Source organism: Canis lupus, chromosome 2 (assembly GCF_003254725.2).
Source record: "Canis lupus dingo isolate Sandy chromosome 2, ASM325472v2, whole genome shotgun sequence".
NCBI classification, from domain to species: domain Eukaryota; kingdom Metazoa; phylum Chordata; class Mammalia; order Carnivora; family Canidae; genus Canis; species Canis lupus.
This window is the reverse complement of record NC_064244.1, coordinates 23554654-23577922: the sequence shown is the minus strand read 5'-3', so window position 1 is coordinate 23577922 and position 23269 is coordinate 23554654. Positions and strand designations below refer to the sequence as shown.

The window sequence follows — 23269 nt, the reverse complement described above, 5'->3', positions numbered from 1 at the left end:
GTGTGTGTGTATATATATACACTCAAGAGAAATGAAAGCATATGGCTAGACAAAGGCTTATATACAGATGTTCACAGCATCATTATTCATACTAGCCCAAAAGTCGACACAATCAAAATGTCCCCAACTCATGAATGGATAAACAGAATACAGTGTTTCCATACAGCGGAGTATTACTCAGCAGTTGGAAAGGGATGAAGTACTGCCTCCTCCTCATGCCGCATGGATGGATCTTGAGAACACTTTGCTAAGTGAAGGAAGCAGTCACAGAAGATCACAAGTTGTAGGGGGGGGCGGGCAACATCCAGGCGAAGCAAATCCATAGAGACAGGAGGAGGGGAGTGGATGCCAGTGTCGGGGAGGGAGGAGCAGGGAATGCGTGCTAATGGGGATGGGTTTCTTCGGGGTGGCAGCGTTGGGGGGAGAAGAATATCCTGTTAGATGGTGGTGCTGGCTGTATAACTCTGCTGTAGATACACTAAAACCCACTGAATGGTACATTTGAAAGGGATGAATCTTACGGGATGTGAATGACATCCCAATAAAGCTGTTACCTAAAAGGGAGCAGGAGAGGGTAGTTAAGAGAGAGTTTGGAGCAAAATGGTTTCATCTCCTACCCCTCCTCACTCTGTAACCACCACCACCCCAGGTCCTGAAGACTTCTGTCAAATTCAGGAAGATGTAGGATTTTTTTTTTTTATTTTGTTGAGAAAAGAAAATGAGGAGTCCGAAGTAGAAACAATGAGAAAGCCAAACTGCCACTTACTCCCCCCGCACCCCCTCGCGTGCAGGTCATTGATGAACCAGGATAAAAGTCCATGGCCTGGAGGACTGGGGGGCGAGGGGGAGCCTCCCCAGAAGGCAGCCTCCTGTTCACAGATTCGCCCCTACTAACGAGCAGTGAGCATATCCTCCACCTGGCAAAACAGGGCTGTGATGGCTTTTTCTAATCACCAAACCTAATTGTCCAAATTGCCACCAGTGCGGTCCCATACGTCTTTCATTCCAACAGCATCAGCGCGGCTCCAGACCTCTGGTGATGGAACGGCCCCTGGCTCCATCTGCGGCGGTGAGGACGATGACTTTCCGGGCCAGTTGGCTTTCACTCATCTTGTGCTTTCTCTCCCCGTTTTCCTGTCTCGTTGTGTTTTTCAGTGGCTGCTTCAACCCCCAACTCCACTGCTGGTGCAGCCATGAATTCTTTGACCTCTCTTGGGACTCTGCAAGGACTGGCGGGAGCCACTGTTGGACTGAATAATATTAATGCACTCGCAGGTACCATAAACAGTGAGTATCTGCTGCTCTGGTGGACAGCCTTCCCCCAAATTCTCCCCAGAAAATGGTCAGCCAGTAACGGCCTGAAAGGAGACCTAACAGGGAGAACTAAAACTTGGGATGGAGGAGCACATGCTGTGTTCATTTCGCCTCAAAAACATACCCAACCCTCCTCGCCCCCGGTCTCTTCTGATGTGCAGAATGTGTATCCGTCCGTGGGTTTCTGTGGTTGGTGGACAGTGGCAGGTTTCACAGGGGGTGCTTTGGGCTTGGTTTCTGTCTCTCCTTCTGAGAGGCAGTGTGTTTTAACAGAAAAATGGACTAGAAATCAGACACACGGGGGCCAGCTCCAAACCTGCAAAACTCCTAAGCAGATCCCAGCCTGCCCACCCCAGGCTCCGGAGTCCTGTTTGAAAAATCAGAAGTTCTGGACGAGATGATCTTCTAGGGAGGGGCCCTCTAGCTCTAAAGGTCCGTGACCTATACAGAGAAGGAAAAACAAGGCTTTGGAAAGAAGGGAAATAAAGCAGAGTGAAGAGCCGCGCTGGCCGCGGTGCTGCCCGGAGTCTGGAGGTGCCCACGGGGTCCCTCGACAGCATCTTCATCTGTGAAGAGGCGCCCGTGACCGTGGCAGGCTGAGGCAGAGGCAGAGGCAGGCAGCTGGCTGAAAGCATCGTTCAGCCCGAAGCCCAGGGACTCACTGAAGAACTCCAGGTTCTGCTCTGCACCAGCTCGCCCATTTCCACCAGTTTGGATCTGGGGGGAAGGGGGGGCGGGCATGGTCCCCAGACACAGAGTAAGTCCTATTTTTGCCTTGTGCTTGGCACTGGCTTCTATACTGGGGAGAGGGATGCCCTGCTCACTGAGAGGACACCTCGTTTGCTGTTCCCTCGGTTCAGTCCTGAGTCGGGGGTAGCCCAGCCTGGGAGAGCCCGAAGAGACTCCGATTAGGGGGCCCCGTGACCCACCATGCAGCCAGGCAAGCCAGCGCCGCCCACTTTCAACTTGGAGAAAGGGCTCCTTGGCAAGTCGGTTTCAGCCATGAGTCAAGAAGTGAACGGTCTCTAAGGGGTAATCAGACGGGACAGTTTTTTTTTTTTAAAGCAAAAATATCCTGATGATTCTATAAAGAACGCCTTGCAGCTTATTTGGTGTGTATATATATATATATTTAAAGAATCTAGAACTTAGCAAACTTTCAAGTTATCTTAAATGCTTTTATTCAGATGCTCTGGGAACAACAAAAATTGGGATTTGAGTTTTACTGACCATAACCCCGCCCCCCCCAAAAAGAGAAAGAGATTATTCCTTCCGGATCTGATAGCTCTTGATTTGCAAACAGTATATGAAGTGGTAACCATGTGACAACAGAGTGTTTTATTCCAGTAAAACTGCCTCCAGCTCCCCACTCTCCAGCAGCCCAGGAGAAGCCCTCATTGCCTTGACTCCTGTTTCTGACCTTGTTCTGCAGACGCTCCAACCCACTTCCTTCCCCTCGGTTGCAGACAAGTGTTTGCACACATCCCTTCATGCTGCTTCTCTTGCCCCAGGACCTAGTTCCCCTAAAACAAGGACTATGATTTGATCGCCTGCCTGTCCTGTCCTTGGTCTGCAAAGTCACAGGCCAGTGGGAATGGCTGTCCTCCTCAGCACGTGCTCATGACTGCTGTGTGTTGTCCTCCTGTCTGTGTGGTCCTGTCTTCTCTCCATCCCAGTCTCTTGTGCTTTGCTGGTTTTTTCCCATCGGTACCATGAGGGATGGTGGAGGGGCTCTGTTGAAAGGCAGGGAAACTAGGACTAGTTCTTGTGTGGGGGTCTGCGTCACACAAATTTTGCTTCTGGCAAGGACAACAGGCTTAAATTGTTTTGTTTTTAAAATTTGTTGCTGCACTTGAAGCAATACAAGCCATGTGTAGTTAATAGGGAATTGAGAAGGAGTCTAGTTCCAAACAGGCACCACCAGACCATGTGAACCAGGAAAATGTTTAATTGCTCACTGACAAAAAAAAAAAAATCATGAACAAACAAAACTCCATTCCTACTGATTTGGTCAATGTTACTAGCACAGAGCTATTTAAGAATCCCAACGTTGGCTCGGAGCTGGTATCGGTTTCATTTCTCAAATACCAAGAGGAAACCGAAACACGTGGAGTGTCCTCTTTCAGACCACTCTGCCTAAACAGACATGATGGTGCTACCTGTCCTACTGGACAATTCTCAAAAGAAGGTATTCAAGAGGTGGTTACCCATGCAGAAGCATCTTCTAAAATAATTGGCCACAGCTTCCATATCACTGCTATTTCCTACCCCACTGCATCCCAGGAACAGGGACTTGCTAATGAAAGAATTCTCTGGTTGTCCGAATAGAGAGCCATCTCCTTCCCGTGGACAGAGGAGCCAGGAAGAATGTAGGTAGATGGAATCCAATTAATTCCCATACTCGTTTCCGTGTAAGTTTTACCCCCTTCACTGCCCAGGGCTCCTCTCCTCCTCCAAAAATAAAGTTTTAGTTAGAAGACAAGTAGCTAGGTTAAACTGTTCAAATTTGATAGCCCTCTTCTTCCTTTATACATTTGTGAATGGAGGGACTAAAAAAGGTAGAGAAAAACCCTAAAGCTAAAGGCAGAAGTTGCCACGATCAGAAGTGAGGAACCTTCACCTCTGGATTCAGGGCTCTACAGACATGTTTTGCACATAAGATCTGAACTAAGAGAAAGAAAATACTTTTTGCAGTATGTCCACCCAAGAGGGTCTTTATCTGATTTTATGTGTTTAAATGTAGGTCAAGTGACACACTTACGTTTCCTTGTTCAGATCACATCACTCTTGCAAATGGCTTACCATATACTGCTTAAAATTAGGATTGCCAGGATAGAACCAGGTGCAAGTGCCTGGTGAAGTGTTTATGGGAGTGCAGTCGACCCTTGAACAACAACAGGCTTGAACAGTGTGGGTCCACTTATGTGCGGATTTTTTCCTCAGTAATACAGTAGGGTTCTACAAGTGTATTTTCCTTACGATTCAGTGGTCGGGGTATGTAGTGACGCTGTCCACAGACCACATGCAAAGACCTCCCCTTGTCAAGGTTGCCACAGCTGTCATTTTGTTCCTCCTCCAAATGGCATGTGTGGGAATTTAGATTTAATGGGATGAAATGATTGATCCATTTGGCTTTCTTAGAGGAAAAAAATCCCCATTCTTTTAAGAGGAGGCATTTATTCAATCTAACTTTCTTCAAACCCCTGTAAAAACTGTCCAGAGTTTGTACATGTAATCAGATACCAGCAGCTGAGTTGACAAGTGTTATCGTTGATGTAATAATTATTTACTGGAAGTCTTCCTTTGATGGTCTTTCAAATTCCACCAGGTAATCAGTTACCTATTCTACATTGGCTCTAGCAGATGCATACCCCGGAACCTCCAGGATAGTTTTTGGTTTTTAATATTCTCAGTGCACTTGTCAGAATTTTCACCCTTATTTTTTGCTCAAAAGGATGGTTATGCCACAGAGGAGGAAAGGCCCATGCTGGAGAGCCCTCCCTAGTCTGCTCTTTGGCATCAACACCCCCACCCCCTTGGTGCCTCCAACACCATTTGCTTCCCCCCACTGAAGGGAAGGCAGGTAAAGCCAGTCACAGCTGCCTCCCGCATGTCTGGCATCACTTGAAGGAAGATTTGCCCTGAGACATAGTCCAAAAATACAGTCAACCACTGTGAAGTGTAGGCAGGCCCAGAGTGACGATGTGCTGGAAGGTGACCCGGCAGGGCTGCAAGCCTCTCGTCCTGAGGCCCCACCCAGTCTTTCAGGAGCACCAAAGTTCATTCTGCTTCTGTGTTTCAAGAGAAAACAACAACAAAAAATTGGCCAAAAGGGGGAAAGAGAAGAAAATTCACCTGACCTGGATGATTAAAAGAAAAAGAAAAGGTCACATACCAGAGAGGAAGGGAGTCAGGGGCCCCAGTGACTGCCACAGTGAGACACCAGCTGTGTGGCTAGCCGCCGGAGCAGCTGGGCCGTGGCAGCTGCAAGCCACGGGAAGGCACACTCCTATGGCCCTAACGTGGCAGGGACTGCAGACTTCCAGGCCCGTAGCCGACAGGACCACGGAGATGCAGGGCTTTGGCGTTCCGAAGACAGCGGGGCGCTTCCGTCTGCAGCTGTGCTCCAAGTAGCCCTGTAGGCCGCCCACCCTGCACATCTAGAACCTCACGCCTTGGGGTCTAAGTAGAGTGGCAGGTCGCCACTCACAGGCCTGCTGTCTAGAGGGCCCAGCCCCGGGGCGTGATGGTCCCCCAGCACGTACTGACAGCCCTGACAGACAGACAACACCTGACTGTGCCCAGCTCTTCCTAGTCATCTCACACCCTCCTCTCACCTTTCTAGACCAGAACCACTGCCATTCCTGTGTATTCACTCAAATATCGGGAGGTGAGGATAAAATTGGCCCAAACGGAGAAAAGCAGAGTTACTCCCCACCCTTGAGCAGCCCTCAGAGCACCAGGGACGGAGGAGGAGACAGGCCTGAGTGGAGTGAATGGGATTAGCTGGTGTCTGCGGGGTTGTCTAATTAGGACGACACACTGGCTCCAGGCTCTTTAACAACATTGATTTGAATGACAAAAAAAAAAAAAAATTAGAGAATAGACTCCCTCACGGTAAGGAACTCAAAGCAGAGTCCGCAGGACCTCTGCCGGCCAGCCCCTTGTTAGCCAGGTTGGTATTTGCTAGATCAGCCTGCAGGAGCTCTGTCCTCCGGCCGCTCCTTGCTGCCCGACGCGGCATTTGTACTCAGAGGGCTGGTCCTGGCACCTTGTGCCACTCTTCCAATTCACATCTCTCTCCAGTCCCTTTAGCCTAAGAGCTGAAGTTATGAGAGTAACAAGCGTGCTGAGAGTAAATAGAAACCTCCCCCTGTGCCATCTCCTCTGGATGGCACGCAAGAACATGGGGGGGGGGCGCTTCTGGCACTGGGTTCCTCGGTATGATTCCTAAGCATCCTTATCTGGCCCTCCATCCCCATTAGACTTCTTGCCAGTTTGGGGTTTTTTTTAGTCATCTTCCGCTATTTTAATGGCCCTCATCAATAGCTGTAATCCATTCAAGAGTTTCATTAATGTTTTCAGCGAGTTCTTCCCAGAAACAGATCTTTTTTAAATGTTTTAATCATAAAGGCAATTATGATGTCACCTCTTCCATTTCCTGAGTTCATGTGAGAGTTAACACTCTATAAAAGTGTTGCTTGTTTTGACTCCGTATTCAGGGAAAATGTGGCACGGTCAGCAATCATAACAGAGCGAAAGAGCAGCCAGGATACAAGGGAAAAAAAATATCAAAGCGTGCTGGCCCACGTCCAGTTCACATCCCTTAATAGCCAAGCTCCAGCTTAGAGACACGGCCCTCACGTCAGGCAGCTGGAAAACACTCTTCCGTGGGTGGAGACCCCCACGACACGGGCTCCGCTGTGTGTGTGCACGCGTGTCCGCGTGCCGCTGAGGCTGGCCCGGTCCTGCGTGGCGCCTCTGGGTTCTTGGCTGTGAGGGGAAGGGCCTCCCGCTCCCCTGTGCCCTCGTGCCTAAGTAGCCCGATGACTCTCCAGCTGCCTGGGGACAGAGCTGGCTGCTGGAGCCATCCCCCGGCTCCTCGGCCCAGGAAGGGGACTCAAGTGCACCGAGGTCACAGGCCTGTGTGGCTGACGGCCCTCGTTTCAGAGACAGCCGTACTTGCCAGTAGCACCGTGCATGGCGTCAAGGTGTCCGGTCTGACTGTACTGCCTGTGTGAAGTCTGCTCACCGGCCTGAGGGAGCGACGGTGCCATCGTGCAGGGGGCCGGGGGGGGGGGGGGGGGGGGGGTTGTCGTACGTTCACCATTACGATGACGTGTCACTTCATCGTTCCGTTCTGAATTTCCCGTTGGTTTGATCGGTGTGCTGGCTGCATGCACTTGCTGTTGTACTTGTGTCAAATGATTCTCTAACTTCCTTCGGAAAGCACTAATGAAAAGTGCTATTTCTCTTCTCTATTGTTGGGTTTTTTGTAAAGTTGCTCAAATGCTCTCAGGTATGGCGGCTCTGAATGGAGGACTTGGCGCCACGGGCTTGACGAATGGCACGGCGGGCACCATGGACGCCCTCACCCAGGCCTACTCAGGGATCCAGCAGTACGCGGCGGCCGCCCTGCCCACTCTGTACAGCCAGAGCCTGCTGCAGCAGCAGAGCGCCGCAGGCAGCCAGAAGGAAGGTACGTGGGCCCGGCCGGCCGCCAGGGCGCTGCTTCCGGAAACTAGGCGCGGCCGGCGCCCGGGGGGACGCGGCTCTTCGCTCTCGGCTCTCCGGGGCGATTTTTTTTTATTCTTTTTTTTCCCTTTTAAGAAACTCAACAGGAGTCTGAATCCTGTCCTCTTCAGACTCCTGTCCTGCTACCTTAGGTCCTCACCCGCAGTGACAGGTAGCTCCTGTCCTCAAAAGCCTGGCGGGACGCCCTCTCCTGAGTGGGCGGGGACCACCTGTCCCTCCCCCTAGCACCAGCTCCCCGAGGGAGCCCACGTCCCTCGGGGCCACGTCCCCCGCCCTGAGGCTGGTTAGCTGGCCTCCCGGGGCCCGGGCTCCAGGGTCCGGATGACACCCACCCCGCAGTGAATCGGGGCACGTGACTGGCTCCGCCAGGGAGGCAAAATGAGTATCGGGAAGCTACTGCTAAGACTAAAGCCAAGCTAATTAGAAAACAGTTACCGAACTAGTCCAAAGAGGGAGAGTTTGTCCTTTCCTTTCTTCCTTCTGCCCTATTCCTCCTTAGTAGGAATCGCTTGAAAGCAAACCCTGCAACATATTTATTCTCTTCCTGACCAGTCAGAGTAGGGGGGCCAGAGGCTCGACCAGGGAAGTACTGCTGGAGACGTTTTTTAAAAATCTCTTTCCCTCCTCCTTTATCCTCACCCTACGTTTCTAAACTGTTCTTGTCGGCATCCTTTGACTTTAAATACGATGTTGTATAATAGAGTATTTTTACTTTGCAAAGTTTCTACTTTACAAAGGATAGAGCTTTGAAGATACTCTTATAAAGGATAATACTTTTTTCCATTTATAGAAAAAAGATCATTAAACATGAGAGCTATATGAAAAAAAAAAAACTTTTTTTTTTCATTATTTCAACTTTCTCTTTATTCTCAGCTGTGACTGATAGTATAGATTTTTTAAAAACCTGCACAGCTGTTTGGGCAACCGTGCTTCCCTAGGCATGTGGAGAGCCGACGTCATAAATACCATGATTTCCCAAAGAAAAACCTGCATTGAGGTCCCTTTGTCGGGGGTCTGACTACCGTGGTGACTGTGGGAGGCGGCGTCTGGGAGATAATGGTGTTCTCAGGAGAGAACATGAAAGCCAGTTCCCTGCACGATTTTTAAAGAATGTTGGCTACTTCTCCGTTGTCCAGCAGGGCCTCGGAGCGAGCGACGTGACCTGTGTCGCTGAGAAACACCAGTCACCAGTGGACTCAGCATGCAGTGATGCAAGGATGAAGTGTGGGCCCTGCAACAATTTTTCTCTGTTGCTTTACCGCAGCCCACTGTCCCAAATTCCATGCCTTGACTTTTCGGGATCGCCGGTATGGTAGCTAACCCTCTGGGATTAACGTGAAAAATGGCTGCCAACCCCAGGCCATCTGGTCTTTAGGTATTGGGGCTACCAGTAGAATGGCTTAGTGTCGGATTCTTTTTGTGTTGGTGGCGGTATTTTTGGTTCGTTTAGTATTTTTAATCATCTCCCACCTTACCTTCTCATACCTTTCTTCTGCTCACCTTATTTTCGCCCAGCTGATGTGTGCTCAAGAAATTTAATTTTCAAAGCTGGTTGGTTATACTGGGAAGAAAAAAAAAAAAAAAACCTGATGAATTTCACTACCAAGTACATTTTTAGATTTTTCTGCTCTACGGTTTTGTCCTTTAGTTAAGAGCTAAAAAGTCAAGTTGATGCATTTAGTCATGTACTCTCATACATATTTTCCCACAGGAAAACGAGCAGGGCTAGCTTTGTTTTTCGTTGTTGTTTTTTAAAGTGGCTTTGATGTTTTCCCCAGCTAAATCTTCTGAAGGGTTATGGCATCCCCCTCGACCTAAATCCAGGAAAGCTGACCACCTTTCCTGTCACTCCTAAATACCTTCTGACCCCTGTCATCCCTTCCCAGCCTCCTTGATTTATTTGCAGGGGGCCGTCATGCACACACAAGTAGGTAGAGCCTTGGGAAGCCTAACAAGAAGCTGGTAGGTGCTGGCAGCTAGCACCGATACCCTGGTGTTCTATGTCAGACCCAGTGCCCTATGAGAAATACCAATTGTGAACACCCAGCCAACTGGGACCAACACTACAACAGAGAACTCTAGTAAGTTACATTAACATGTCCTGGGAGAAATGTGAGGAACGAATGATATGTCAGCAGGTTTTTACTAGAGGAAAGAGTGAGGTGAACACATAGGTGGGCCCCTCAGAAACGTGTTTTTGTGTCTCTACCCTGGGTATCTATGGCAGCAGCCACCCTCATGGGGAGGTTTTCCACATTGAGTCACCTTTTTCTCATTTTAGCGTTCATACTTTGCAAACTCAAACTATTTCTGGGTAATGAAAAAACTTGAGGGGGGGGGGGACGTCTACACTAGGAGATGCTGGTGGCACTTCTACCTGAGAAAATAGTGAATAAAGGACAAAGCCACCTCAGATTTACCTTTTTCATATTTCCTGGGTCCGTGAGGGTGGCACAGATGCAGTCGGAATGCACAGGGTTCTAGAATGCCAGGGCTGTCCAGGCACAGCCCGTAATCTGACAGTGTGCGTTAAATTCCATTTCCTCCCCAGGCCTCAGGAGTTGAGATGACTTCACAGTTCAAAGTGGGCCCCATAAATCCTCCTGTGTACATCTGGACCGTTTATGAAAGCTGGGTGGTGCCAGATTTACCCAGTACACACATGGCAGAGCCATGCATGGCATAGCAGCACTCAGAACATCCATGCCCAGTGTCTTGGTTTTGCACTTATTTGTGTTAAGTTTTGATTTTTTTAAGAATTTTTTTTAACCGGGAAACATTTGGGGACCTAAGCCCTGCATCTGTATCCCTTGAATCACAGACTGCCTCCTTTGCACTGGAATGTGGATATGTCCGTGGGAATGGTGAGCGACATAGAAAGTTAAAGTGGTCATGGTGACAAAGAAATGCTTCGTCTCTGTGGCTTTAGAAATTTGCCTCCAGAAGACTTCCTTGTGAAAAGTCCCACACGTTAGAACACTATTCGGTTTGACTCTTCTTTACAAAGATGTTTGTAAAGAAATACTCTTTTATTACAAAGTGATTTTTACCCCAGTTTTACTTTTCTTAGACCCAAATAGTCACCACCCTCCCTATCCTCCCCCGACCCGCGCAGGAACCCACTGCAACGGCTCCCCTGGGGCATCCCAGTGGGGCAGGTGCTTCCACTGGATGCCAGTTCCAGGGGGCAGCTGCTAAGGTTGCTTCACCAGTTTTGTGAGGATCCACATGTGCCCCCTCCCAGACAGCAGGTCCAGAACTTAGAACATCCCTGAGGCATCCAGCCCTCAAGCCTCTCCAGAATCAGCTGGGGGAAGTTCTGTAATTACCCAGACAGACCTGGACCTGGAAAGCATCCTTGCCTGTTATAAATTGGGTGATTACCTCCCATCAGGTCATTCAGATCTCTTCCTTTTCACCTTTAGATGGCTCTTAGGCAGGTGGCTAGAGAGACAGGGAGAATGAAATGGGAAGCCATAGAGGAGAGCTTACTTCTCTCACCAGTGTAGCTAGAGGACCTCCCCTGCTCTGCCCTTGCCACTTGTTTCTCTGGAACGTGACAGCTGAGAGTACAGAGCGTGGCCAGGCTTGATCTATCACTAGCTCCTGCACCTCATGCATTCATTTTTGAGGCTAGTCCCCAGTGAGACAGTCCCTAGCACGGCTGGGAAACTCTAGCTACCTATTTTTCCCTGCCTTGACTCACTGCCAGTCATCTCTAAATAAAAATGATTATTAGACTGTGTGTTAAGAGATTTGGCAAATCAAAACTGGATGGATAATTAGGTAAATGATTGAGAAATCCAAGCAACATTACTGCTATATCCATTATTCTAAATTGCTGCAATTTGCTTAGAATACTCAGGACACTCTCGACTCCAAGAGATCGTATATATGTACAACAAAACACAGTCCCCCAGGAAAATCCCACACCTGCACTCTCCTCCCCACCTCCACCCCATGGGGGCCTCCCTCGTCCCCATGAAGAGGAAACTGAAAATATGTTACAGTTAGCAAATGTGAGCCACAGAAGACGATCAGTGAAAAGAAAGCTATTCCTGACCAGTGTCTCTTTGGAAATCAGGAACATCTGAAGGACAATTCCTGTCTTGAAAGACCTACGAGCACTTGACATTTATCCATCTATTCCATTCCCTTCTGGTATGAGAGAGGCAGGCCAATGCGTAGCCTATCTGTTGTTAAAGCTTTCCTAAGAAGAGGCCTGGAGAACTAAGAGGCGAAGAATACCTTACTCTGATTTTTTTTTCCTCTTTAGGTCCAGAGGGTGCAAACCTCTTTATTTACCACCTTCCACAGGAGTTTGGAGACCAGGACATTCTGCAGATGTTCATGCCTTTTGGAAATGTTATCTCTGCTAAAGTCTTCATTGACAAACAGACCAATCTGAGCAAGTGCTTTGGTATGCAAAAGAAACCAAGCCAGAATCTTACAGTACATTCCCAAGGGAGGAGTCATGGGAAGGAAAATGTGAATGGCAAATATCTGAGAAATCCAGATAGGGCCTTCCCTGGGTGGTGCTGTTCCCTGGTATTCTGGATCCATGTAAGCAGACTGCACAGAGTCATTTAATCAAACACAGAAGAAGGAGCTATATAAAAAGGAAGGACCTGGGAAATTCAACTAAATGCTTACACGTTAGGTAGCGTCGTATACTGTGCTGCTGCGGTGTCTTACTACATACATCTAAATAATCTTTCACGACAGAGCAGCAGCAGTTTCTCTAAGCCCTTTAAGTTGGAACCACAAGCTTGAGCAGATGGAAATATGATTAACAGACTATAGCATAGTTTAGGCTGTCATGGTACAGAATGGCATCGCAGCCACTTTGCCACAAATTCCATAGCCTTCTAGGTTCAGTGAGATTTGGGCGTTGTGGATATGAGTAGCCCGTTGTACGGGGAGGCCTCATACATCCCCACAAACACACGGCTTCACAGTAGGGATGTGGCCAGGCGGCCCACCACTCTGCAGCTCCACAAGCGCAGGGACGGGTACCTAGGATGTCTGTCACGGTCACATGAAATGCTGCACTATGCTGATGTTCAGAAGCCAGAATTGGGGATGATAGACTCTGCAGGGCCTGCTTGGATGGCTGTCGAGCCCAGGAGATGCAGCTATTCAGAGAGAACACTGGAAAACCCAGGTCCTCGGCGGCTGGGCAGTCATGCCCTCCTTCCTCAGGGAGCCCTGACTCTGTTCTGGGAGCAGCTTGCCTCCCTGAGGGAGTAAGGCGTGCTCTCTACTTGCCCTAATGTTTTATAAATGGGAGCATAGCATCCATTACTTTTCAAGCCCTGTTGGTCCTCCAAGTGGTTTAGAAGCTAGAATGTTCACCATATGTGTTACTTGCTTGGCAAGTTCTGGCCCAGTTTGAGACTGAACCTCTGCCTTCACCATTCCTGCAGTCTACTATTCACAGAGGCAGTAGGCAGTAGTAATAAGCACAAGACAAAGACCCGGACCGGAGGAAAGGCAAAGAGAACTATATGGTATGAAGAAGAACATCAGAGGCGGTAGGAGTGGTACTCAAACTTAGTATTTGGCCCACTGGTCATGTGCAGCTGGTCTAAAGAGAGTGTTTTGGCTTCCAAAACCCCATTATCGTAACGTCTCTCTAATCTCTGTGCTATCACCCAGGAAGATCTAAAGCCTGTGTTGGTAGGGGAATTAGTATGTCAACCATTGAAAGTCACTGTTTTTACCCAAGTGGAAAGGCTGTCAGCCCGAACCCATTACACAATCGCTGCTGCTATGACAAGTACATAAACCCCCTCGTGATGGTTCACCAACGGGTGAAATGGAAAGTGAGTTGTTCTATATAGGGTGTGTGTGCTTCAATAGGCACTTAGAGCTGGGAGCTTCCCTGCCCCAGGTTTTAAGCCAGGCTTTTATACTCCTCATCACTAAACAATGTCCTGGGCTTATTTGGAGATTGGAAAGGAATTGTGCTTCAAGGTCTGATTTTGAGAAAATACTTACTGCCTTGAAAAGAGATTCTATATTGGCCCACATAGACTATTTAACCAAGGTGTGATAATGCAGGCTGTACCTGTGAATGTCAGCAGACAATTCTATTTAGCACTGTGCACTGTTTTCAATTTTTATCAAAAGCCGCAGCATCCCATACATACCTGTTTTTCAGCTGGCCTCATTTGGGGGAGTCCTAGACTTGCTCGACATAGGTAGCCCATTCTTTCATGCTAACCTCTTGGCCAGGTTTCGTGATCCATTTCACCCTCGAGCCATTTCCATTCTTTAATCATCTTGCTGCTTCTAGATAAAGACCCAGAAGGAAAGGAGAAAATCAGAGCCTAAGTCTCGGATTCAAGAGCACATAGACTGGGAATTAGATTTAGTAAAAATCTGTACGACCATTTCACAATACAGCCTGCCTAGGAAAAGCTTTTCTGCCTTATACCATATGCTCATTTTTATCAGCTGAGAACTCTGCTAACGGTATATTTATGTACTTTTCTTCCTCCTCTATAGCTTGTAGAGGAATTTTCTCTTTAGCTTTAGACTTCAATAGCAAGTAGATAGTTGAAGGAGCTTAGTATATATAGCACCTTCTGAACAGCTGATTTTGAGAACTAAAATTCACTCTGTATAATAGCTTCCTTTCTACACCAGAACTAGGGACGGTACAAACTCAACACCTTTACATCAGCATTACCTAAAGAAGGCTTTGCATGTACCCTCCCACCTCCACCAGCATTAGAACAAACTATGTGATCGGACTTTGCAGAGCACCACTGGCTCTTTCAACCGCATGCCTTCCGTGCCATTTTGGTTGTGAGAGTTAGTACAGAGAAAGATCCTGGGAAGTCCACTAGGATGGCTCTTAAGGCCTAAGCTATGCAGACTCTTTCTTCTTAGGGGGTATACGGTAGCAATTTCCAGTCTGTTGAATGCAATGGATCTTGGGAGGTGGAAGTTGAGATATTAAGGAGAAGGGGCCAGTATTTTCCTTGGGTCCCTAGACTAGAAATAACTCCAAAATGGTAAAAACCCAAGTACAGAGTATTCTAGAGGTAATTCACTAACTGACCCCATCCGACAGTTGAACAGGGTGGGCTATGTGGCTACAGATGGAGAATTGGAAGTAAAGCCACGGTCTTTGCAGCGTACCATTCCCTGCCCTGCCTTTAAACCTCACTTGGTTGGGATAGGTGAGCCTCTGGGGGCCCTTTGACCCCAGAGTATTTATACCTCTGCCCATGAGCACCGTCTACTTTGGCACCAGGGGTTCTCTTAGGATTGGTTCGAAGGGGCCTTAAACACAAACGGACTTGGCTGAAATCAGCAAACAGGCCAGGAGTCTGAGATTGAGCTTCTCACGGAGGAGGGGTGTTGTGGTCAGGATAGCAGATTCCCAGGCCCACCAGCCTTCTTCACTGCCTGTCAGTGGATATGCCGGGTGGGCCCACAGCAGGTGCACAGCCGCACAGAGCTGCACTGCGCCCACGGGAGGCGCACACGCTACCCACCACGTACAGTTACACTCTCCAGCCACCCCGTGACATCCTGCCCCCTCCTCTTGCCTCTGCGGCCTCTCCCATGTTGATTCCCACCCTGCTTCCCCTTGTGTCTTGCAGGCTTTGTTAGCTACGACAATCCGGTGTCTGCACAAGCTGCTATCCAGGCTATGAATGGCTTTCAGATTGGCATGAAACGCTTGAAGGTGCAGCTGAAGCGCTCCAAAAACGACAGCAAACCTTACTGATCCTAACCCCAGAGGCTCCCTGCTCTTATTTTAGCTTTCTTAGGGTAAGTCCCACAAGCCAGCCTGTTCTCAACAGGAAAGGCAGAGGAGGACCACATTGCCAACTTTTACCAAGAGAGACGGTTATTTTTACAATAAGGCCTCCATGTCCCCTCCCCCTCCCCCCACCCAGTTCGCCATAATTAAAACTTGGGCTACCTTGTTTCTATCGAGTAAAACTCCTCTTCCACTTGTGCCACTGTATTCTCCTTTGTTTTGCAATTTGAATCTCCTTTGACCTTTTTTTTTTGTTTTGTTCTCGTTTTTTTGCTTTTTTTTTTTTTTTAAAGAAAAACACACATAAATAAATGACATCTTGAGAATTTAAAAGGCAAACAAAAGGCTAACGTGCAATTCTAACTCTGAGACCCCTGGTGCCCCAGAGCACTGCCTGGAGAACTCACCCCTCCTGTCCGCGCCCAGCCCCTAGGAGGGCGCCAACCGTTTAGAGGCTAAGGTGGTGACCTAGCGCGAGAGAGAAGCCAGGAGAAGCACTTAAAAACAATACAAACGTCTTTCCACTACATTTGGTTTGTTTTAACAAGTAGGATTTTATTTTAGGGTTCAAAGAAACATGACATTTATCGGTCAGATTATTACACTGGTTGTCTATTTTGTTATTGTTTTATTTTAGTTTTTAGAAAGGATTAATGTAAAAAAAAAGATTTAGAGATCTGTTTCTTAAAGCTACAGGGTTTAAAAATAAAATAAAAATGAGTGAAAATACTTGATGTTTCTTGAAAGATAAATTTAATAATAAATAAATAATACATAAATACATAAATAAAAAAGAAAGCCACAGGCCTGTAAATTTTATTTGTAAAAAAAGCATTTCTATTTTTGTACAAAATTTTTACTGCCTCAGAAATAATGGAAGTTATTTATTGCCTATTGTTAACTTATTGGGTACCTAAAGAGCAGTTCTCTGTGCTAGCTAGATCCTTTTGAAGTAGTCTCTAGAGGAATCGTTCTAGGAATGGGCTTTTTTTCACCGTTGAACCCTAGGCCTACAGTTCATGCTTTTCCCTCTTGTTGTTCGTATCTGTCTGACGACTTTGTGCGTAGCTTCCATGATCTATCTAGTTTATAGTTCGGCCGTCTGACTCTCCCCCATATGTTACATCCGTTGAAACTGGATCCTCCTCCCCTCCCCTCGCCAGCCCCACCCCAAAACTCCCGGAATCCATCCCCTCTCCTCCTCTGGATGGATTCTCTTGGGGTTCCATTGTGCTGTGGATAAAGATTGTAAGAAATGCAAATTACGGGAATGGCTCTGTAGACTCCCCGATGACCTAAGATTTGCATTAGTTTTTCTCCTGCACCCTTAAGAGTGATTTTGTTGCTGCTGCGTAGATTCTGTGTAACTTTTTACTCTCCCTTGTTTTCTCCCTAGACATCTTCATGCCCGTTAGTTCACCGTTTGCCTAGCATGTCCCTGTGGCGTCTCAAAAAAAAAAAAAAGTTTCATCGTCCCGTCATTGTTTCTGATGTCTTTCTGACCTCACATCACATTTGGTTCTCCTACTGACCTTTGATCTAGTTTGACCTTTGAAATTTGCATGTGACCTCATCTAGCTATGAATTCTGGGAAGTCAATGTGAAAAACATTGCTGCATTCATGCAAGACTGAAATTTATTATTAGACAAATTAATCATAGGAAAAAAAAAACAAAAAAAAAACCTGTGGCAAAAACGTTTCTTTCTTATTTTTTTTTTCTTTTCATAAAACAGACTTGAAAGTATTATACAGGGATTGGCATTCTTCCCGGTCACTGGTAACAATAGCAATATGTGTCCAGGGACACAGAATGTTGGTTTCTAACAGACTACTTCCAAAAACAGTTTGAGAAAAAAAACTGTCTGATTTTAAGTCTCTAGAGGTCTGTAATAGTTTTTACATTTTTCAGGCAGTGTAAAGTTTTTTGATAAGGCCATTTTAGGTGGCTCACTTTCTCATTAAGATATATATATAGAACCACTTTTTGTAGATTAGTATAAGAAAAAATATTTACCCTGTTTTGGGGCAAATGCTACCTATTTGTGTCACCTTTTGCTGAACTGACTCACAGTTAGACAATCCATGGTTTAATGCACATGAAATTACCTATATTTTATACTGTTTCAATGTACAGGAGAAAGGTTACTGTAAACTGTGTTATGTTGGTGCTTCTGTGAATTAAGTTGTGGTTTCAATCATGAGTCTTACGGTCTTAATGTTCTCTGTTGATAAGACAAGTTTAGAATTGGTTTACTTAAAGAATTTCAAAAAAAAAAAGTTTGCTTAAAAAAAAAAATTTCATGTGAGGGGAAAAAAAAAAAAAAAAGACCCTATTCCAGAATAAGTTTTGTGTTGGCTTGTAAAGCATTGATGTCATTTTTTTTTTATTATTGTGGACTATTTAGATGTGTTTGTGTTCAGCAAAATGTGATTTTTTTTTCTTTTAAAGAAAAAAAGTGAAAATATATAGTGCCAAATTCCAAAGGTACTTCCTTCCTAGAGCTTCAGTGTGTTTCTTGTGAGAAGTAATTTGATAACATGGGTATTTTATTATGTGTTTTGTATAAATCCCTAATATTTAAAAAACAAAAAACAAAAAAAAAAGAGGTTAAAAAGTTTGTTAACTTGCTATCCTGTGGTCTTGTTGCCTGAAATTGTTATTGTTTGTTATTTCTCTATGATGTTTTTTGTAAGACATTGTATAAGTGCCCATGTCTCACTTTTTTAACCGCTCTGCACATCAATGCTGTGACGGCAACCTCACGATGTATTTCCTTCATAATATATGGAAACCTCTAAGGTGAGAAAGTTTTGAACTTCTAACCCTTTCTACCCAGAGCTGTCTGGAGCGTTGGTAACTTTTTATACCATTGTCATTTTTGTTTGTTCTGGGGTGTTTCTAATTTGGATCTCCTCCCCCCCCCCCCCCGCCCACTCATACATCTTCTCTTTTGAGTTTTTTTCTGTCTGTCCTACTTTTTTACCCATTGGTGGAGATCCAAAAAAAAAAAAAACCTCCACAAGTCAAATCTGAAGAGAAAAAAAAAACCTATTTTCATCCTCTCTGGGTTTTTTTCCCCTACACTATTTTTTTCTTTTACTTTTGATTATTTCTGGTCATTTTTTTTTTTTAATAATGTACTGCTGAAATTCCTTCTCTGGTATTCATTTAAAACAGTTATTGGGTAAGCCTTCTTCTATGGGGGATGTTAGATTCAGCACCTACATTAACCTTAAATTCTATATGCTTTTGAGATCAGGTGTAGGGGTATGTTCTAGTTCAGAATATTTTCATATAGCTTCCAGTTAAGCGACTGCGACTTTGTGATGGGGTAGTATTTTGAGGGATTTTTGTTTCTTAGTTTCTAATCAGCCATTGTGCTGGGCATTCGCTGATCCCAGTAGATACCTCGGATTTAAGCAAGGTGTCTGGGGTTAGAAGCTGATAGTCCTTTCTTTCCCTTTTTTGTTAATTTTATAAATTGAAATCATTGAAAGGGGTCTGACCATATAACTCTGTTCTTTACCACTGACCAAATACCTAGCACCAGATCCTGCTGCCACTTTGTAAAGTGCCATATTACTTTGACTTCATGTTGAACAGATCTCTTGCTGTCTTGACAAACCCCAGTGTCATCCCTGAAAACCCCAACACAAACTCCTGCCTTCTTGAAAGCAGGCCCTGGAAGCTTCTTTGTCTCTAAAGGAGTTCAGAAACTGCTGGCTCCCTTTCCTTGCTCCTTTTCCCACTCACCACTCTGTTTGGTTTAATGTGTGTGTGGACGTGATAGCCCTGGGATGGAAAGGACTAGCCTCTAATGATGCAAAAACAAAAAAAAAAACAAAAAAAAAACAAAAACAAAAAACAAAAAAAAAACAAAAAAAAAACACAAAAACTAAACACAAAACAAGTTTCCTTCTTATAGCACATGCACTTAACAATGAAATGATTTGTATTATCCTCACACGTGTTTACTACTGCTGGGGCCTTCCTTCATCCTTTGAGGGCTATTTTGTACTTCCTGCAGCAATCAGCTTAATACCAGGAGTCATCGCACATCTCTCTCACATACAGCTTAGGGTGGTTTGCGGACGCAAAGAACACAAGAGAACACCATCTGAATTTCAAAATGTCCTCCTCTCCTTTCACCCACCTGCATCTCCCCAAGAGGAGCCTGAGTGCCGGTGACAAGAGGCTCAGGATGGGCACTTCACATTGGGTGTTTCTTATTTTGCAGGCAACCAAAACAGTACATTTTGGAAGAAAGTTTTTGGTTTTTTTGGTTTTTTTCTTTGTTTTTTTTTTTTGGTTTTTTTTTTGGTTTTTTTTTTTGCATGTCTGCATTGTTTAAAAGCTGACCCTCCTCAGAGACAAACTGTCCTTTTATTCACTTTATCTTTTAATATCAAAAGGAAAAAAAGCTGCAAGGGTGCAAAGGGCCTATGCCAGAAGGAAAAACACACAGGGAAACTGCTTTTTTTAAAATCAAGTGTAGAGAATAGTCATTTTTACACTAAATTAGAGAATTGTGATAAAATGGCAGTCCTCAAAGGCGTAACAAGTTCATCTTTCTTTCACCATAGGGGTTATAGTTCTTTGGCTTGTGCTACTCTGGACTCATTTTACTGTTTGTTTTTATTATCTTAAGTGCTAATTAACAAGAAGAAATAAAATTTTAAAAAAACCTGTAGTTTCATTACCTTTTTGAATAATGTCATACAAAAAATGTATTTGTGTTTTTTTGTGCTGTGAGAATTGTTGTTTGTAGATTAATAATATCATTTTGTTTAGAATTACAAAATAGTTTTTAAATATTGTCTGAGAAAAGCCAAAGTTAATGCAACCTAGTGGAAACTGTAAGACCATTTGAGTATTGTTTGTTTTATTGATGCATTTGGATTTTGTTGTTTGATGGAATTTGAGCCAAAAAAAAAAAAAATACGCAGGCTTTCCTATTTCTACAACTGATTGTACTTACGCATTTTGTACCAGTGGAACTTTTTATACTGGAGATTAAAAAAAAATGGAAATTTTTGTGGCTTACTCTAGTGGCCCCCTGACAATGACTGGTTTCAAGTTTGATTTCTGGTTGATAGAAAGAAAGTTGCTTTTCTTTTGAGAATTAAAAACTTTGGCTTGATTTCTTTTTTCCCTTTGCTTATATCTAGCATTAGAATTTTGTCTTAAAATACAGCGGTAAGTTTCACTTTTTATTCTGTATTGTGCAGTTACACAATAAGGTAATTAGATTTAGAAGTACTCAGTCACTTTAAGTGGATAAATGTATTAGTTACAACTTTAGGGGTTTGCTTTTTTGCTGTTTAGATCAAAGTTTTTTCTGATTCTTCTGTCCTCATTGTGAACATAACCGTGTAGTTGAAACAGTCAAACTTATTTTTGTAACGTATGTTATTGTGTGATGCAGTTTTTTGCTTCTGTCTCCAATATTAAACCATTTTCCTAATACTTGTTTCTCTCTCTGCGTGTTGTATTGTTGGTAGTCATTCTGTGTTGGTGATACATCTACACACCTCACTGTTTCACGTATGTTTTTTTTCTATATGTTGTGTAAAAAGATACAGTCGATTCCACCTAAGTGAATATCTGATTTGGGGAAAGGGGGAAAACACCAGCCACCTCTGATTTATATACAACAGCCCATTTTAAGCACTGCTTCCAAGATTGCTACTTATTTCTATCGTCACCTAAATCACTGCCTACAGAGTTGGATTTGCCAAGACCTCTTCTGGTCTTCTGACCCTACTGGTACCTGTCACCTTCTCTCCTCTTTCCCTCTCATGTGTGCACGGATGCAGTTCCTAAGGCTCACTCACAACTGCTGCTGCTTTGCTGAATCATTTTGAGATGTAAAAGCAAAAGGAGCAGCAGCAGAGCTGGGGTTCCTTCTACCTCCCCACAAGTCTAAAGGCATATCATTACCAACTCTTCCTAGGAACTAACCACATTTTTTGAAAGAGGTGAGCTCTAAGGGAAGAAATGATACACTGACCTGGTGAATAGAAGATGTCAAAGGGTTAAACTTCAGTTTACACGTTCCTATCAATCACGACCTACCTAAAGAAAAGTAATTTAAATTATTTCTTTTTAAGAGCTGATTGAACCCAGGGGCAGTTAATTATTGAAAATAACAGAAAATAAAGGAACTAGTTCCAAGAGTGCTCAAAAGGAAGCTCCACTCAGTGAGGCGGGAGGGGAAGGAAGGAGGTAAAGGTTCTCATGTTCACATCTCTAGGATGTATCCATCATCCATTTCCAAACGAAAGCCAAGAATGCCATATGCATCCACACACTCCCTCCCAAATGAACACCTTGTCCCCCACTATCACCCCAACCCCAGTTAACCAAAAGACAACTGAAGGAACAACTAACTACTCCTTGTACGCCCTCTGAAACCTAAGCTCCAGGCCCCCCTCCCTTCTCTGCCCATCTCTTATGCTCAGGAATCTGATTGCTCTCCAAGTGCTCTTAAAAGATTCCATTGATGTTTGCTCCCTCTGTCTTCTCTCTTTCCGACTTTTCAGACGCACAAACTGTCTGACTCAGGCCACCCAGCACCGGGCAGCCTTCCTCCCGCTGCCAATGAGATCTTCCCCGCAGGTGCTCAAGCCCTTCACCCTCTGGTGTTGGAGGCCCCTCTGCCCCCTAGATTGTCTTTGCTAGTCGGCTCAACAACAGAGGGACCTGGTGAGGTGGAGGAAAGGAGGCTCTTTCCCCCATAGGCCGAACACCTCAGTGAAGTGACTTCCACCAGCTCCAAACCTGCACAGATGGGAGCTGACTTCCTGCCAATACTTCTGCTTTAAATCTCATAGCCTTCATCAGATTGCCTCTGAAAACCCACTGCTTATCTTAGTGGGGAAAGACGGCTAAAGGTGTGATTTCTTTCTTCTTTTCCTTTTTTTGATGGGGTGTGTGAGGGAGGGAGAAGGGGGTAAAGAGAGAGTGATCAATTCTTTCCAAGATGCAAGTGTTTATTTTTAAAATCTGTAAGTAATACAAGTATATGTGTGTGTGAATATATATATATATGTGTGTGTGTGTGTATATATATATATATATATATCTCCACCATTTGGCACAAGGCAAAATACTCATGCTCAGTAAAAGGGAAAGACAAAGCCACTTTTTTGTTGTTTTTTTTTAGAAAAACAACAAAACTAGTAATTCTCCAAAGAAGGGGACAAAATGCTAGTTCCCTTAAGTACTCATGACTGTAAAGTTGGTCCCTGCTTAAATTCATACTTCTCATTTTGATTCTGTAAAACACCACTGCAGTGTTAGTTAGCAAGGTGTATCTGTCTGCCACACACAGACACCTTGGGAAATTACAGGACTGTCAACATTTACCATGTTGGCGGCAGCTATGCCTGCCCAGCCCATTACACTTACCAACAGTCCACAGGCCGGGCCTCTTAGCTGGCAGGCGAGGAAACACAGTGACCATCAACGTACTGTGAATCGTTCCTGATAAGTGAATAAAACATTGTGACCAAACAATCAGCTTATTCACTTATCAGGAATCGACTGTTCTGCTAATTCGCTGTTTTTGTTTCTCATCTCTGTTGTAGCTCACTATTTTTGCTGTGTTCTGTTTTCTCCTCTCATGCTTGGGCAAAATCACTGGGAATATTATCTTCATGTGACCATAAAACGTTTATATCGAGTGAAATGATATCTTAACAAAATCTATGCACTTGCTATCAGGAACACAATACTGGATGTGTCTTATATATATTGAACTATATAGTACTCGATTTCTTAAATAAAGCTTAAGAAAGGATTCTGTTGTGTGTAAAGTTAATGTGATTATTTTTCAAGGCAGTGTTTCTAAGGGGTATTTTTGTTCTTTTAAGTCTTGAGTGATACAGGATATTTTTCATTATAATTATATCACTGG

The 23269-nt window shown here is 44.9% G+C and overlaps 1 protein-coding gene and 1 long non-coding RNA gene across 21 annotated transcripts in view; one reads left to right on the top strand and one right to left on the bottom strand.

Moving 5' to 3' along the window:
• CELF2 (CUGBP Elav-like family member 2) overlaps window positions 1-23152 on the top strand; it is an 815728-nt gene extending 792576 nt beyond the window's left edge. For 8 of the 18 annotated variants that reach the window (XM_025445402.3, XM_025445396.3, XM_035713012.2 and 5 more), the window contains 4 exons: window positions 1156-1287; window positions 7316-7513; window positions 11846-11989; window positions 15186-23152. In XM_025445402.3, coding sequence (XP_025301187.1) covers window positions 1156-1287; window positions 7316-7513; window positions 11846-11989; window positions 15186-15313 — 602 coding nt within the window. In that variant the 3' untranslated portion in view covers window positions 15314-23152. The remainder of the gene's footprint in view (window positions 1-1155; window positions 1288-7315; window positions 7514-11845; window positions 11990-15185) is intronic. The other 10 variants (XM_049100929.1, XM_025445400.3, XM_049100963.1 and 7 more) reach the window with 7 other exon arrangements.
• LOC112658995 (uncharacterized) overlaps window positions 1281-23269 on the bottom strand; it is a 47601-nt gene continuing 25612 nt past the window's right edge. The window contains exons 1-5 of one of the 3 annotated variants that reach the window (XR_004813471.2): window positions 21362-21430; window positions 13722-13863; window positions 10954-11013; window positions 9070-9130; window positions 1281-1755 (exon numbers count right to left, since the gene is read on the bottom strand). This is a non-coding gene — a long non-coding RNA (uncharacterized LOC112658995). Of the gene's footprint in view, window positions 1756-2376; window positions 5106-9069; window positions 9131-10953; window positions 11014-13721; window positions 13864-21361; window positions 21431-23269 lie in introns of those variants that run through there. The other 2 variants (XR_003136091.3, XR_004813472.2) reach the window with 2 other exon arrangements.